Source organism: Conger conger, chromosome 8 (assembly GCF_963514075.1).
Source record: "Conger conger chromosome 8, fConCon1.1, whole genome shotgun sequence".
In the NCBI taxonomy this organism is placed as follows: domain Eukaryota; kingdom Metazoa; phylum Chordata; class Actinopteri; order Anguilliformes; family Congridae; genus Conger; species Conger conger.
Genome location: NC_083767.1, coordinates 30,734,921 through 30,750,182, shown reverse-complemented (window position 1 = coordinate 30,750,182; position 15,262 = coordinate 30,734,921). Strand labels below are relative to the sequence as shown.

Sequence of the window (15,262 nt, the reverse complement as noted above, 5' to 3'; positions counted from 1 at the left end):
CATTTGTGTCATTTTAATCAACTTTATTTAGTTATTCCAAAGTGTTTCATAGCTCTGTTTTCAGCACAAACTCAGCTACAATAATATGGCAACAGTAAGTAGGTCAGAGTCATATGTTGGTTGTAAATTTCTCGAGAATTACACACATTTTAACCAATAGTTTTGCACACGTACAGGGATGCTGTAAAAACACGCACTGACCAATTGTAACAAAATTTTTGGTTCACTGAAATTTGTTCATCGGTATCAAACAATGCAAATCCAATTCGAAATATAGAATAAATTCCAAAAACGTAGTGTTGTCACTACTATTTTTCAGCACTAATTGACAATGGCCTTTCTTCAATGAATATTTATGTGGTATGCGGTCCTGCAAGGTAAGTAGGCCTTTCACACCTTGCCTGACCCCTACCTACCTCTAAGACAAAGCCTTTTCCACAAAGCAAAACTCAGTGAGCTATTTAGAAGACAGAAACATTTTTTGATTCAGTAATTTATTGAAATCACCACACAAACTACATACAATGAAGATGCCATTCACAAACAGTTTTGCATGCCATTTTTCAAAACAGTTCCTGTTTAGCTGCAAGCACAGGGGGGCAGCATTTCACTCTATGCAATTCCATAGTGTTCTGTTTTACAGAATTTTTTACTGAACGTGCATTACTGAATATTCAGACGAACAAAGAGAGAAGTTGCAATACAGCACACATATTTACCAATATTATTGTGAGAAATAGACTTAGCTCTTGGAGTTGGTCTGTTGAGCTAAGTTATTTCTGCTTTTTCCTCGAACGTAGATACAGTGTGCTAATATTGATTGTGCGAGGACACCCAGTTTTAGAATCCTGGCTACACCACTACGGCACACTCTTATTTTGAGATGCAATGATTAGAGTGTGGGAATTTACAAACGCACATATTGTGGAATATTTAAACGAAGTTGCAGTATACACAGAAGAAATGCACTTACTCATGACGTCCAGTCATCCGTGCCGTAATGAAATGTGTTCCCTGATGAAAGATTTTTACCTCAACAGAAGCGAATAGCCTTTGCTTTTGTATGTCATTTTATCGTGGTTTACGGTTGGTGTTCTCGCACATGGCATTGCCCCTCCCCTGCCAGAGAATAATTATTGCCTTGTTTCGATTTGAATGGAATGGGCTGAATTCGCACAGAGCAAAACTCACATTAATGAGTAATTATTTAAAACGTTTTAAAAGTATTAACATGATATGTCAATAAGTGCATTGCAAAGTCAAGATACTAAGGTTTCTGTTAATATGTTTGTTGAATCTGTATGGTAAAATCTCACAAAGTTAATCATCCAAATAGAAAGGAAAGTTGATCTGATTGTGTTATAGTCGTAAGCGATGACGCCGACCCCAGAGGGTTAAGGGCCTTGCTCAAGGGCCCAATGGCTGTGCGGATCTTATTGTGGCTACACCGGGGATCGAACTGCTGACCTTACGTATCCCAGTCATGTACCTTAAACACTGTAGAATGATAACAAAGATTTCTGCAATAAAGTGAATATAGCGAATGTGAGAGAGATAATATTAATTGCGATAGAGATGTTGTGTAAAATGTTAATGGAAATGTTCGTAATGGTGTTGTTGCAGGTGCTGTCGGAGGGAGGGATCTCTCTCCACAACTCTTTCTTCTTCCTCTCAGCCTGCAGTGTGATCCATGTGATGAGAACCTTCATCCTCATGCCCAAGAAGCACATCCCCTACCCACTCCCCGAGGGGTACACATACGGGTACAAATTAACGCTCCCCTCAGCATCACCCCACTGCTGAAGATCAGTTAGTTCACAGACATAGTCCCACACAGCCAAACAGTTGCCGTAATGAAACGTGTTCCCTGATGAAAGATGTTTACCTCAACAGAAGCGAATAGCCTATGCTTTTGCATGTCATTTTATCGTGGTTTACGATTGGCGTTCTCACACGTGGCATCGCCTGACCCCTGCCAGAGAATAATTATCGCCTCGTTTCAATTTGAATGAAAGTGAGTGCACAGAGCGAAACTCACATATTAATGAGTAAATCAACGCTCCCCCCAGCATCACCCCACTGCTGAAGACCAGTTAGTTTACAGACATAGTCCCACACAGCAGACACAGTCCCATAGGTGACCAGTTACCTGACAAACACAGTCCCACAGAGGCAACCAGTTAGGTCACAGACAGTCCCACAGAGGCAACCAGTTAGGTCACAGGCAGTCCCACACAGGCGACCAGTTAGCTCACAGACAGTCCCACACAGGTGACCAGTTACACACAGTCTCACACAGGCAAGCAGTTGTCAGATTGTCCAGCATTATTGACTGTATGTGGAATTGCCTGCTCTCAGACAGGTATTAAGCTCTCCCTGGTTGTTTGGGCAGGTGGAACTGTGGGAAGGGCAGGCCTCATACTGTGGAGCAGACCAGGAAAGAAGAAGACAAAGGACCACTGCGAGGAGAGGGAGGGGCAGAGACTATGACTTCCCAACAGATAAGCAAGGAGCAGGCTCCACAGAGAGGTACAGCCCTGCCCAGCCCTGCCGACCACACAACCCTCATGTCCTCCCTCTCATCTTCCTTTGACTCTCTGTGTCCCCTCACCACCAAATTAGCCCGGGCCTCCCCCGCCAGTCCTTGGCTTTCTGATGCTCTACGAGCTGTCCGAAGCAAACTGCGGGCAGCGGAGAGAAAATGGAAAAGGTCCCGTCTCCCCAGAGATATAGCTTGCTTCCATGCCTTCCTATCATGTTTCTATTCCTCTGTCTCTCTAGCTAATTCTTTCACTCTAAAATTAACGCAGCCGCCTCTAATCCACGCAAACTGTTTTCAACCTTCTCTTCTCTCCTCCCCCCCTCCCCCCATCTCCCTCATCATTCACACCTGATGACTTTGTCTCCTTTTTTGAAAAGAAGGTAGATGCCATTCGCAATTCCTTCTCCCCACCCTCTCCCCCTGCTGACCCTCCTATCTTCCCCAACTCTCTATCCTCCTTTTCTCCCCTCTCTCCCCTCTTTGAAACTCCTCACATCCCACCGCCCAACCACCTGTCCTCTTGACCCCATCCCCTCTCTCCTTCTACAATCTATCTCTAATGATATTCTCCCTTTTCTCTCCTCTCTAATCAACACCTCCCTCTCTTCCAGCACCATGCCCTCTTCCCTGAAGAGGGCCGGAGTCACTCCCCTGCTCAAAAAACCTACTCTTGACCCCTCTGCTCTGAACAACTACCGGCCTGTCTCTCTTCTTCCCTTTCTCGCTAAAACTGGAATGGACGGTCCCAACTGTCTACTTACCTTCTCCGGATCCCAACCAGTCCGACTTCAAGAGTGGCCACTCCACTGAGACCGCCCTGCTCACGGTCACTGAGGCACTCTACTCTGCCAAGGCCAAATCCCTCTCCTCTGTCCTCATCTTCCTCGACCGGTCGGCCGCCTTCGATAAAGTCAACCATGAGATTCTGCTCTCATTGCTGACTGGGATGGGTGTCACAGGATCTGCACTGACATAGTTTTCCTCCTACCTCTCTGGTTGATTTTACCATACAGATTGGCTCAGTCTCTGACCCCCACCCCCTACAAACTGGAGTCCCGCAGGGCTCAGTTCTTGGACCTCTCCTCTTCTCTCTATACACCATGTCTCTTGGTTCTACTATCTCTTCCCATGGCTTTTCTTACCATTCTTACGCTGATGACACCCAACTCTTTCTTTCCTTCCTCCCAAATATCCAGGTCACCTCACAGATCTCTGCCTGCTTGGCTGAAATCTCTGCGTGGATGACTTCCCACCACCTGAAGCTTAACCTTGCCAAGACTGAGCTTCTCTACATCCCTGCTAAGTCCTCTCTGACAGTCGACCTCTCACTGATTGTTGAGGACTTTGTAGTATCCTCCTCCCATACGGCCAAGAATCTTGGGCGGTTACTCTTGATAACCGCCTCACCCTGGCTCCACATGTATCCTCCACTACCAGAACCTGCAGGTTCTTCCTCTACAATATACGCCGTATCCGTCATCTCCTGATGCTGCTTCTGATGGTCCATAATGCTGCAGCCCGCCTGATCACCAGTCAGCCCAGGTTGGCTCATGTCACCCCACTTCTCACTGGCCTCCACTGGCTTCCTATTGCCGTACGCATCCACTTCAAGGCCCTAGTGTTGGCATTTCAGGCTTTAATCCTTAATCACTCCCTACTCCCCAGCGAGACCATTCCGGTCTGCCTCATGCCTGTTTTCCATTCTGGTTCCTCAGTGGTGGAATGATTTGCCTACCTGTCTGCCAAATTACTAAAATGTAAATGTAAATGCTGCCTGCCAATGCATCGCTGAAGTTTTGCGGGGTATGCCAATAATACAGACTCACAACTGTATCTCTCTCTCGCTCTGTCTCTCTCTGCAGTTACTTTCAGACAAAGTGTGCTCTCCTGGTTCTTCCTGTGGCACCTGGTGTGGCTGTCAGTCATGCAGTTGAGGCACTACCTGTTCATTGGGACCTTGAACCCCATGCTGAACCGTCTGACTGCAGGAGACCCTGTCCTGGGTAAGAGCACCTCCCTCCCACATACATACATACATTAACACATCAGCATTATTTGGGCTAGTTATATCGGCTTTGAATTATAGACGGGTTAATAGGGCGGCCTGTAGCGTAGTGGTTATAGTACATGACTGGGACCGCAAGGTCGGTGGTTCAAATCCCAATGTAGCCACACAGCCGTTGGGCCCTTGAGCAAAGCCCTTAACCCTGCATTGCTCTCGGGGGAGGATTGTCTCCTGCTTAGTCTAATCAACTGGATAAGAGTGTCTGCCAAATGCCATTAATGTAAATGTAATGTAATGCTAATCATGTATAAGTGTAGGTATACATGTAAGTATGCAGTAAGTGTAGTTGTATTGGCATAGTGTAGGTGTATGTGACTGTGGTATTTGTATTGTTGTTGTACATGTCAATATATGTGTTGTTAACATTTAATTTGTGTTTTGAAGTAAAACATTTTTACATTTACTTGCAAGTCAGTCAGTATGAATCCAAGTGTTTGATTTTGATTGTAAGTAGCAGTCTCGTCTGACAGTGTGAGTTCCATAGTGTATGCTAATGCTCTGGAGCTTCTCTCTCTCTCTCAGTGAGCCGCTACACCAATGCCTTCGCAATCACTCAGTTGTGTGGGGTCCTGTGTGCTCCATGGAATGGTCTGATAATGGACAGGCACAAGGGCAAGAAACATGCTCCAGGTGGGTACCTGCCTTACCTACTTAGCACACCAGGGTGTGGCACATGTGAGGGACATTCCCACCAACCAATGCTGTTCAGCACTGACCAGACAAAGGACTAGTCCAAACCCTGGGTGATGTTACCACCAGTGGCATTTTTAGGGAACCAATCTGCTTGTCAAGCTTAGCAGTGACTATTGCGAGCCTCAACCTTGCACTGTCACTAGATGCTAACTTGCAAAAAACAGAGTAAGAACAAATTGTTAAATAGGCTACAATCTCCATTAAATTTTGTGTAGGCTATGCCAACTATTTGCATTAATTACATTAATGTAGCAAAGTACTATATCACATGAGTCCAGCAGAAGGAGAAATGCAAGTAATCTTAATTAATTTTCTTAATTAATCTTACTTCCTGTGGTGAAGTCTATGAAAGCACAGCATATCGCTTGTCTAGCTAAAATGTAAAAATTGGTTGTTTCAAGGGATTTGACCAAGTTAGTCTAGCCTACTACACCCCGACAGGAGATCTCTGGAACCGTCCCCAGATTCCTTTCCTGCTTGGGTGATGATATTTTCATAAACTGTGGTATTTATTAGGCTAAGCTAATATGAAAGTCTCCTTGTTATAACAAGACCACTACTACAGCTACGACAGGAATACTTGGAGACAGCTAGCCAATTGACACATACGTAGTTATGATTTCTGCAAACTGCATTTAACCTTTATGTGGGTGTTACCAGAAGTGTGGCCGAGACAATCGGCCCCTATGGCCAACATAGAAAATCCATTATGATAGGTGCAGATGAGGTTCCCTGCCATACTGCCAGAACTATGGGTTGTGGGGCCGGCCCCACTGACAGATAATTGCCGGAGGAATTACGGATAATATCTATGAAAGGTTGCGTGATTCAAAACTAATTTTCTTCATTGAACTGCAATTCTTCAAAAATAAGAAAGTCAATGAGAGATAAGAATGCAATATCACCAACTAGTGGTATTGTACTCTACAATGTGGAGAGTTACCACCAATTATGCTTTCCAGAATTGGAGGGAATGGGGAAATATACATATACTGTTTCAATACCTGTCACCCACTGGAGCCTCCTGGAGTCAGGAATTATAGAGCAGTGCTGGTTTTTGTTCCAAACATATTTACAAGCTTTATTGTAATGAGCTGCTAATTGTTCTTAATCAGAACTTCTTCAGTACTCATTTAGACTTGTTGCAGCTATTGAAGGATAATTAACCCTCTTAAACCTTTGTGTGCTTAGAAACACAATGAAGCCACATCCAGAACACTGGACTGTATCAGCAAAAATGAGCATTCTGCATGGTTTTTTCTAAGCTACAGTTGTGTTAAAATAAATAGCAGTGTGTCAAAAAAAATGAATAAAGTGCAAATATTTTTTATTTGACCATTCAAGCATTTATGGTAAGAAAACTGTATAACACTTTGAAGACTTAATAAGTTATGGAGCTTCAATATAAGATGGTGATGTCATCTCTGGGGCTTTTTATCCATAATTATTTTTTTATCTTTATGATACTAAGAATTCATTGTTTTAATATCAACATCAGAGGCTTGGCTGTGTGCTGTTAAGAGATATGTGAGTAAGTCATGGCGCGCATATATAATTGTGCTGATGTTTTGGGAATATAGTGTAGTGTAAGTTTAAAGCAAATATCAGTTGATAAACGATACATTAATGGCAAACTCTTCAAAGACTCTAATGTGACCCCTTGGCTATACTAAATCAACTCATTCTCTCTCCCTCTCTCTCTCTCTCTCTCTCTCACTCTCTCTCTCCCACTCTCTCTCTCTCCCACTCTCTCTGCTCCCTCCCCCTCCCCTGTCTTTTTGGTGTGAGTGTGTATGCGCCTGAGGGCTAATTTGATGCTGACAAATGCAGAAAACATGGTTATAAGAATCAAATATGTTTATAGGCTCTAAAGACACATGGTCGACCATCCATTTTTTTATTTATTCACTTTCTCTCTCTCTACCCTTCTGACACACACGTGTTTCTTTGTATGATGGAATGTAAAAGTTACGTGTGGATGTTGGTGCATGTGTATGAGTATGAGTATGAGTATGTGTATGAGTATGAGTATGAGAATATATGCAAGCGCCTGAGCTGTAATTCTGTGAATCTGTTTATAGGTGTGTTTTTTATGTTATTTTTTCTCTCTCTCCATGTACCCATCCCTCCTACATCCCCCATCCCAGAACCCCCCCCCCCCCCCCCCACTCGGCTATTCTAATAAAGCCTCAATCAAAACAACTACCCAATGGCGATTTAATGGAATAACTTCACCAAGGTTGCCCCCCTCTCACCACTATTATTTGCCATTTTCTTAGAACTATTAGCAGCAGTAATCAGACAGAGAGATCAAATTATCGGCATCCCCACAGCCACTATAACCCATTAAATAATCTATACGCAGACAATATAATTTCTCCAAAACCCGGCGAAATCCCTACACGAAGTAACAAAACTCATTACCTCATTCTCAAACATACCAGACTATTCAATCAACTGGAGTAAATCAACAATCTTACATGTACAGTACTGTGCAAATGTTTTCGGCAGGTGTGAAAAAATGCTGTAAAATAGGAATGCTTTCAAAAACAGAAATGTGAATAGTTTATTTTTTATCAATTTACAAAATGCATGAACAGAAGAAGTGAATGAGCAGAAGAAAAATCTAAATCAAATCAATATAAATTCAAAACAGCATCAATTCTTCTAGGTATACTTGCACACAGTTTTTGAAGGAACTCGGCAGGTAGGTTGTTCCAAACATCTTGGAGAACTGGCCACAGTTCTTCTGTGGATTTAGGCAGCCTCACCTGCTTCTGTCTCTTCATGAAATGAAGAGACTCAATGAAGAGACTCGATGATGTTGAGATCAGGGCTCTGTGGGGGCCATACCGTCACTTCCAGGACTCCTTGTTTTTTATGCTGAAGATAGTTCTTAATGACATTGGCTGAATGTTTGGGGTCCTTGTCCTACTGCAGAATACATTTGGGGCCAATCAGATGCCTCCCTGATGGTATGCAAGGAACCTCCACCATGCTTCACTGTTGCCTGCAGACACTCATTCTTGTACCGCTCTCCAGCCCTTCGGAGAACAACCTGCTACAGCCAAATATTTCACATTTTGACTCATCAGTCCAGAGAACCTGCTGCCATTTTTCTCCACCCCAGTTCCTGTGTTTTCCTGCATAGTTGAGGCGCTTGGCCTTGTTTCCATGTTGGAGGTATGGCTTTTTTGCCGCAATTCCTCCATGAAGACCACTTCTGACCAGACTTCTCCGCACAGTAGATGGGTGTACCTGGGTCCCACTGGTTTCTGCCAATTCTGAGCTGATGGCACTGCTGGACATCTTCCGATTGCGAAGGGAATTAAGCATGATGTGTCTTTCATCTGCTGGACTAAGTTTCCTTGGCCGACCACTCGATCTACGGTCCTCAACGTTGCCCATTTCTTTGTGCTTCTTCAACAGAGCTTGGACAGCACATTTGGAAACCCCTGCATGCCTTGAAATGTCTGCCTGGGAGAGACCTTGCTGATGCAGTATAAGTACCTTGTGTCTTGTTGCTGTGCTCAGTCTTACCATGGTGTATGACTTCTTACATTAAACTGCCTTCAGCAACCTCACCTTGCAGAGTTTGGCTCACCCAGTTTTAACCCTCCTACACAGCTGTTAACGATTGTGTTTCAACCTACATATGAAATTGATGCTCATTAGCTCCTGTTTGGTACGATTGGTTAATGACACACCTGACTATATGCCTACAAAATCCCTGACTTTGTGCAAGTGTACCTAGAAGAATTGATGCTGGTTTGAAGGCAAAGGGTGGTCCAAATATTGACTTGATTTAGATTTTTCTTCTGTTCACTCACTTTGCATTTTGTTAATTGATAAAAATAAACTATTCACATTTCTATTTTTGAAAGCATTCTTACTTAACAGCATTTTTTCACACCTGCCTAAAACTTTTGCACAGTACTGTATATGGAAACAAACATCACAGATGCCTAAACTTTACCACAGGGAACATTACTTACTTAGGAATAAACATCTCTCCTAGATTGCCCAAACATATATATATATATATATATATATATATATATATATATATATATATATATATATCATTGGTAATTTTGAGAAAGATAGAGAGGAGGAAAAAACATTATGAAGCCTTTGAGAAGGGGCTAAAAGAAAACAGACAACATATTAATTAAAAATAAATGAATAAATGAAACAATAAGTGAAAACATTGGAGAAAAAAACAGTGTGGAAAGTGTGACTTCAGATACGTAGAACAACAGACAGATAGACAGGCGGGTGAATAGACAAACAGCAGATGGACAAGTGGGTAGGTAGGCAGGATTGTTGACTGGGAGCCTTGACTGGGTAGCATGGAAAAGGGGAGAGAACAAAAAAATAAAGAGGGAAAGATCCATTAATAATACATTCCTATATATTCAATATAGAAAAAATAACAATAATAAAAGAGAGTAGAGTTGGGGGGATTAGTCAACAGGCAAATTTGATGATTTCATGAAAGGACACCAAATGTTTTCAAAGTGTGAGTTTTGGTTCTGGTGTGACATTATTTCCATGGACATGTATTTGAAAAGGTTTAACCATTGTGTTATATTTATTGTGTTTCTTGTTTTCCAGTTTAAGAGGATGGTTTTCTTGGCGAGTGCAATTTATATAGGTTTGGTATTTCGATTTGGTGTGTTGATTGTTGAGAGGTCTCCTAGTAGACTAGAGCCCTCTGGCTGTGTATGCCCTAAAAGGAAATGTCCCATATTCACATCCCAGAAATTTAAATCAGTCAGACCAACTTATGTTTTCATTTACTGTGCTGTATCTACGATATGGCAATAGTTCTAGACTAAAAGAGATTTCATTTTAATTGATTAAATTTCAAACTGACAGCTGAAATCAGTATTGAGTCCAAATTGCTGAGAGTGTAGAAACATGAAACCATCTGTGTAAAATTAAGAAATGTCAAAATGTCAAAATGTTTAAGCAGGAGGGAGACTGTCTGGTTAGTGTAAAGAATCTGGTAACCAGCAGGTTAGGTTGAGAAGCATCAATATGTTTTGTGAAAAAACAAAAATAAATAAAAACTAAAATGAGGGCTTAATGCCCCTAATTTACGGTTTGGTGGCTGTGGGTAACCCTTTCCTCCGTTGCAGGGGAGACAGAAGAGGAGGCGGACCTGTGCTCCGCGGTGCTCTCCCTCTTCCTCACTGCGCTGCAGTGCCTCCTGTTCTCAATCTGCGCCACCACACCTGTGCTCCCGCTACAGTACCTGTCCTTTGCCCTGCAGGTGCTCAATCGTTCTTTCCTGTATGGAGGAAACGCTGCCTTCATCAGCATTGCGTGAGTCAGCACACTTACGTCTGCTCTCACATTCAGTCACTTATCCAGAGAGAGTTACACAGAGTTACATAATTAGTTATTAAATTACATTTTATTTAGCTGATGCTTTTATCCGAAGGGACTAAGACTAAGCAGGGGACAATCCCCCTGGAGCAATGTGGGACCACTACACTACAGGCTGCCCACTGCCCACAGTTATACAGAGCGAATTACACAGCAAGATATACATAGTTACAAAAAGAGTTATACAGAGTGAATTACACGCAGTGAGTTACACAGAGTTACAGAATGAGTTCAACAGAGTGAGTTGCCATTTCAGAATGAGTTACACAGATGTTTCCAGAGCCACCTATGCAGAGAGGCTGCCTCTCCTCTCCTTATCCTCTGATCCTTTTCCCCAACCTGTTGGTGTTCGTAGGTTTCCAGCCAGTCACTTTGGGAAGCTGTATGGGCTGATGATGGCTCTGTCGGCTGTGATTTCACTCTTGCAGTACCCCTGTTTCTTTCTGGTGAAGGGAGTGTTCAAGGGAGACCCCTTATATGTGAGTACTGCCCCACTTGGCTCTGCCCACACACAGCATCCAATCAGAGCAAGAGAGTTACAGTGGTACACACCCTCTCCTGTTCCCTGTACCTGCAGATAAATGTGGCCCTGACCCTCCTCAGCCTTTGTGCCTTCATCCACCCATGTTACGTCTACATACACTGCCGCAGGCTGGCCAATCAGAGGAGGTCCTCCACCAAGCAGCTGGCCAATGAGGGCAGCTCCTCTTCCATCAATGAGGCACCCCAGGATGCAGTGGACACCACTTAGAAGCCTCCAAAAAGGGAATGTCACAGAGCTTTGGGGGGGGGGTGGGATTTATGCTGCTGGGGACACATCGCTGCTGTTTGTCAGGATATGAGCATCATCAGAAATCCCCCCCCCCCCATACTCTGTGTTCGCCTGTGGTGCAACTGTCCTTCACAGACTGTACACACATACATGTATTACTGCCCAAATACTGTACCCACAGGCATGTATTACTGCCAAAATACTGTGCCCGCACGCTTGTTTTACCATCCACATACTGTACACACAGGTCTGTATTACTGCCCAAATACTGTACCCGCAGGCTTGTTTTGCCATCCACATACTGTACACACAGGTCTGTATTACTGCCCAAATACTGTACCCGCAGGCTTGTTTTACCATCCACATACTGTACACACAGGCCTGTATTACTGCCCAAATACTGTACCAGCAGGCTTGTTTTGCCATCCACATACTGTACACACAGGTCTGTATTACTGCCCAAATACTGTACCCGCAGGCTTGTTTTACCATCCACATACTGTACACACAGGCCTGTATTACTGCCCAAATACTGTACCAGCAGGCTTGTTTTACCATCCACATACTGTATCCACATTCCCACAGACCTGTTTTACAACCTCCGTAGGTCCGGTTTCATATTCCAGAGTTCATTTAAAAAAAAAAAAAATTTTTATCAGCCTTACGATTGTTTTTAATATGATTGACTTGTGACTGTTTTAATATGAACTTGCTTGCCTTTGCTTTGCCATTGAATCTAAACCTGCCTAAAGATTGGCTTCTCTCAGTCTTCGCACAAATCACTTTGGTCTTGCCTTTCATTGACAGATTTAGGCATTTTGTTATGAGTCAGAGTTCACACACAACTGACGGATGTAAACTGGCTCATATTGCGGTAGAGAGTTTAAGGCCTAACTGGTTTGACCGAGGACTGAACTGAGGCTACGAACCAAGGGAAAACCACTCTGTCGCACACGCTGGTGAAACCCACACGATGACTTGGAGACATACAGTAAGGGAAGATAAGAGCAATGCTGTTCATATACGAGGCCCCTCACTCAGTCTATATTCATATACGAGGCCACTCAGCTACACAAAGGAAAGGACTTCAACCATCAGCTCCTTTGTATCTGAGCTAACAGCTACAGTATGTCTGCAGCAAGAAACTGTAAAACATATATATTTTATGAGCACATAAAGCAGTATTCCACATTTCCGGAAGCCAGTGTTGCAGCCTTCCATGGCTCACTGATTGTTACACTAAAGAAAAACATCAAAATGACCAATAACCACAATTATGCCTCTAGAGTAGCTAAGACTAAATGCGCATACACAAACAACATAATATAATGACGAGAATTGGCCATTCAGCCCTGCAATGCTTGCTTTTTCCAATGAATAAGTGTAGCCACTGCTTAGTGTGCCTAAAAGCGAAATAGTATCCAGCACCATATCAGTGCCTGGTCAAGAAAACCGCCAGTGTTTCTGCCTTCACAACATGTCCTGGAATTAGGGGTGAGCGAGTGCTGCATGTCCCTGTAGGAGAACCCTTTTTGGTCCCTGGTCACCTGGAAGCCTTACAGAAGGTTCTACCTAGAACCTTCTGGGAAGGTTCCACCCAGAAACCTCTATGAGTGGAGGCTCCTAGTGGGAGTAGCCAGAGTACAGACTCATTATAACGGTGTAAGCCATGGAATGGAATGGCATTAAAACAGAAAAAACCTACTAAAGGCAACCCACTCCGTTGTGTCTTGGACACTGTAAACATGAAGGTGCTCCTCAAAATGTGTAGATATATACACATGTGTAGATATATGTCCACAAACCAGCTACAAGATGGAGGACTTGTACAAAAATTGGGACCTTCTCTCCATGGACTACATCAAGGACAAACAATCTCTAACTTTGTATGTGGTACTGTCAATTACAATCGTGTTAGTCTTGCAGACCGTTTCATTTGGGATGTCCTCAGATGTGATCACTTTTTTCAGTTTTTGCAGTCTGGAAAAATGCGCCTGGTGCCGCATCAGTGGTCATGCTATTCTGAATATCCCAATACTTTTTATTACTGTAAGAGAAACATTCTGGAATGCAACAGATGATAGCCTCTTGAAATGTTTGGCCTCAAACTAAATGCACCAATATAATCTGAGAGGCCAAAATTCACTCATTCTACTTCTAATTCACTAATTCTTCCATTGCTAAAACAAGTGGAGAATTCAGCTAGAGAGTGAACAGAAAGATGTCTGATACAATACATACAAGCGTCCCTTTGATTATGTGCTGTTCACTGTCAACATTGATGGCCACCCAGTCAACTTGAAGTTTTAACAAGTCATATGAATTGTCTGAGAACAAGCTCATATCCATATTTCTGCACAAACTTATGTCTTACAATGATAGCAACATGGATGTTCTGTAGTTGTGATCTTTACTTTGGGGGTAGCAATAACAAAATAAAAACTCAATATTTTGTGTTTAAATTTCGATCACAAGCAGTTCAAAACCTGAAATTCATCGGTATACAATTGTATTTGCAATAGTTTTTCTGAGAAACTGGTGATTCTTAAAAATGGATCCATCATGAAAGTAGCTTAGAATGCCTCCTGTAGATACCCTAGTGTCCCCTAAAACATGATTCCTAGTGTAAATTCTGGGAAGAATGGTGTGCAGAACTTTCAAGATTGGAATATCTTGGAAGGATTCCTTCTTGCCACGTGAATCATGTCCAAGTAGATACTCAGTTAGTTCTACAAGGCCTAATTCATTGATGCAACACTTAGAACTTAAATCCACTACTAATATCCTCAAACATGTCACATATTTTCCAGTTTTGTTCCAGTTCTGTCTTTTCCTGCAGACAGATTTTTAGCAGATCTTGATATTTCTCATTGAAATTATGAAAAAGTTCCCCCAACATCTTTTGCAGCACTTGTTTGAAGAGTGACCTTCCTGAAGCTTGAGAAAAACAAATAATCACTATTGATGTGTGATGACCTGAATGTTGCTCTTAGAAACACTGTTGGGGAGGGTAATTAGTCTAGTAGTTAAGACATACGTCTCTAAGCCTGCATGCTTTTCTAAGTGGTGCGGTTATAGTTTCAAATCCTATATGTGCTAAGTAGTTCTGGTTCCTCTGCCATGGTACTTTATCACAGGTGAAATCGTGTCTTACAAATCATTGGTAGAATATAATCCCATGCAACACATTCAGCCATTTACTGAGACATGGGTTAGCCTAGTCCTAGACTAAAATAAAAATTCAGTTCTCTGGCACCAACAATCATTTCACGGTTAGAATAACTTAGATCACATTTCTTCCCCATTCTGAGATTTGGTCTGAAAAACAGCTGAACCTCTTGAACATGTATTCATGCTTTTATGCATTGAGTTGCTACCACATGATTGGCTGATTAAATATTTGCATTAACAAGCTGGTGTACAGGTCTACCTAATAAGTGTAAGTGTTAATTGAGTGTATATGACGGAAAACCACAGTGGAGATGGAAAACTTTAATCCAATAAAAGAAATAAGGAGCTGAAGTGTGTTTTTTTCTTTTTTACCAATGCACAAGGGAAAGCACAGAAAGGGACAGACAGCAACTGTGATCTGCATGCCACAGACATGGCAAACGTCTTGCCAATGTTGCTTGCGTTAATGGACAAAATATCAGATTAGTCTACTGCACCATGCTGAAATGAGTTGAAGGGACACACTGGGTAACTAATTGTAAAATCGAGTTTGTTCACTGTGCAGTGTACTCAAGGCCTTTCAGCAACATTGAACAGGAATCACCCTCTTGTTCAGCTCAGCACC

General features: G+C 42.6%; 1 protein-coding gene across 4 annotated transcripts in view; it reads left to right on the top strand.

Annotated features, from left to right (window-relative positions):
* Positions 1–14,988, top strand: part of slc43a3b (solute carrier family 43 member 3b) — a 57,974-nt gene extending 42,986 nt beyond the window's left edge. For all 4 annotated transcript variants that reach the window (XM_061251707.1, XM_061251704.1, XM_061251705.1 and 1 more), the window contains exons 7-13: positions 1,624–1,763; positions 2,393–2,529; positions 4,405–4,545; positions 5,130–5,237; positions 10,445–10,631; positions 11,050–11,173; positions 11,272–14,988. In XM_061251707.1, the coding sequence (XP_061107691.1) occupies positions 1,624–1,763; positions 2,393–2,529; positions 4,405–4,545; positions 5,130–5,237; positions 10,445–10,631; positions 11,050–11,173; positions 11,272–11,445 (1,011 nt within the window). In that variant the 3' untranslated portion in view covers positions 11,446–14,988. The remainder of the gene's footprint in view (positions 1–1,623; positions 1,764–2,392; positions 2,530–4,404; positions 4,546–5,129; positions 5,238–10,444; positions 10,632–11,049; positions 11,174–11,271) is intronic.
* Positions 14,989–15,262: the final 274 nt, after the last annotated feature.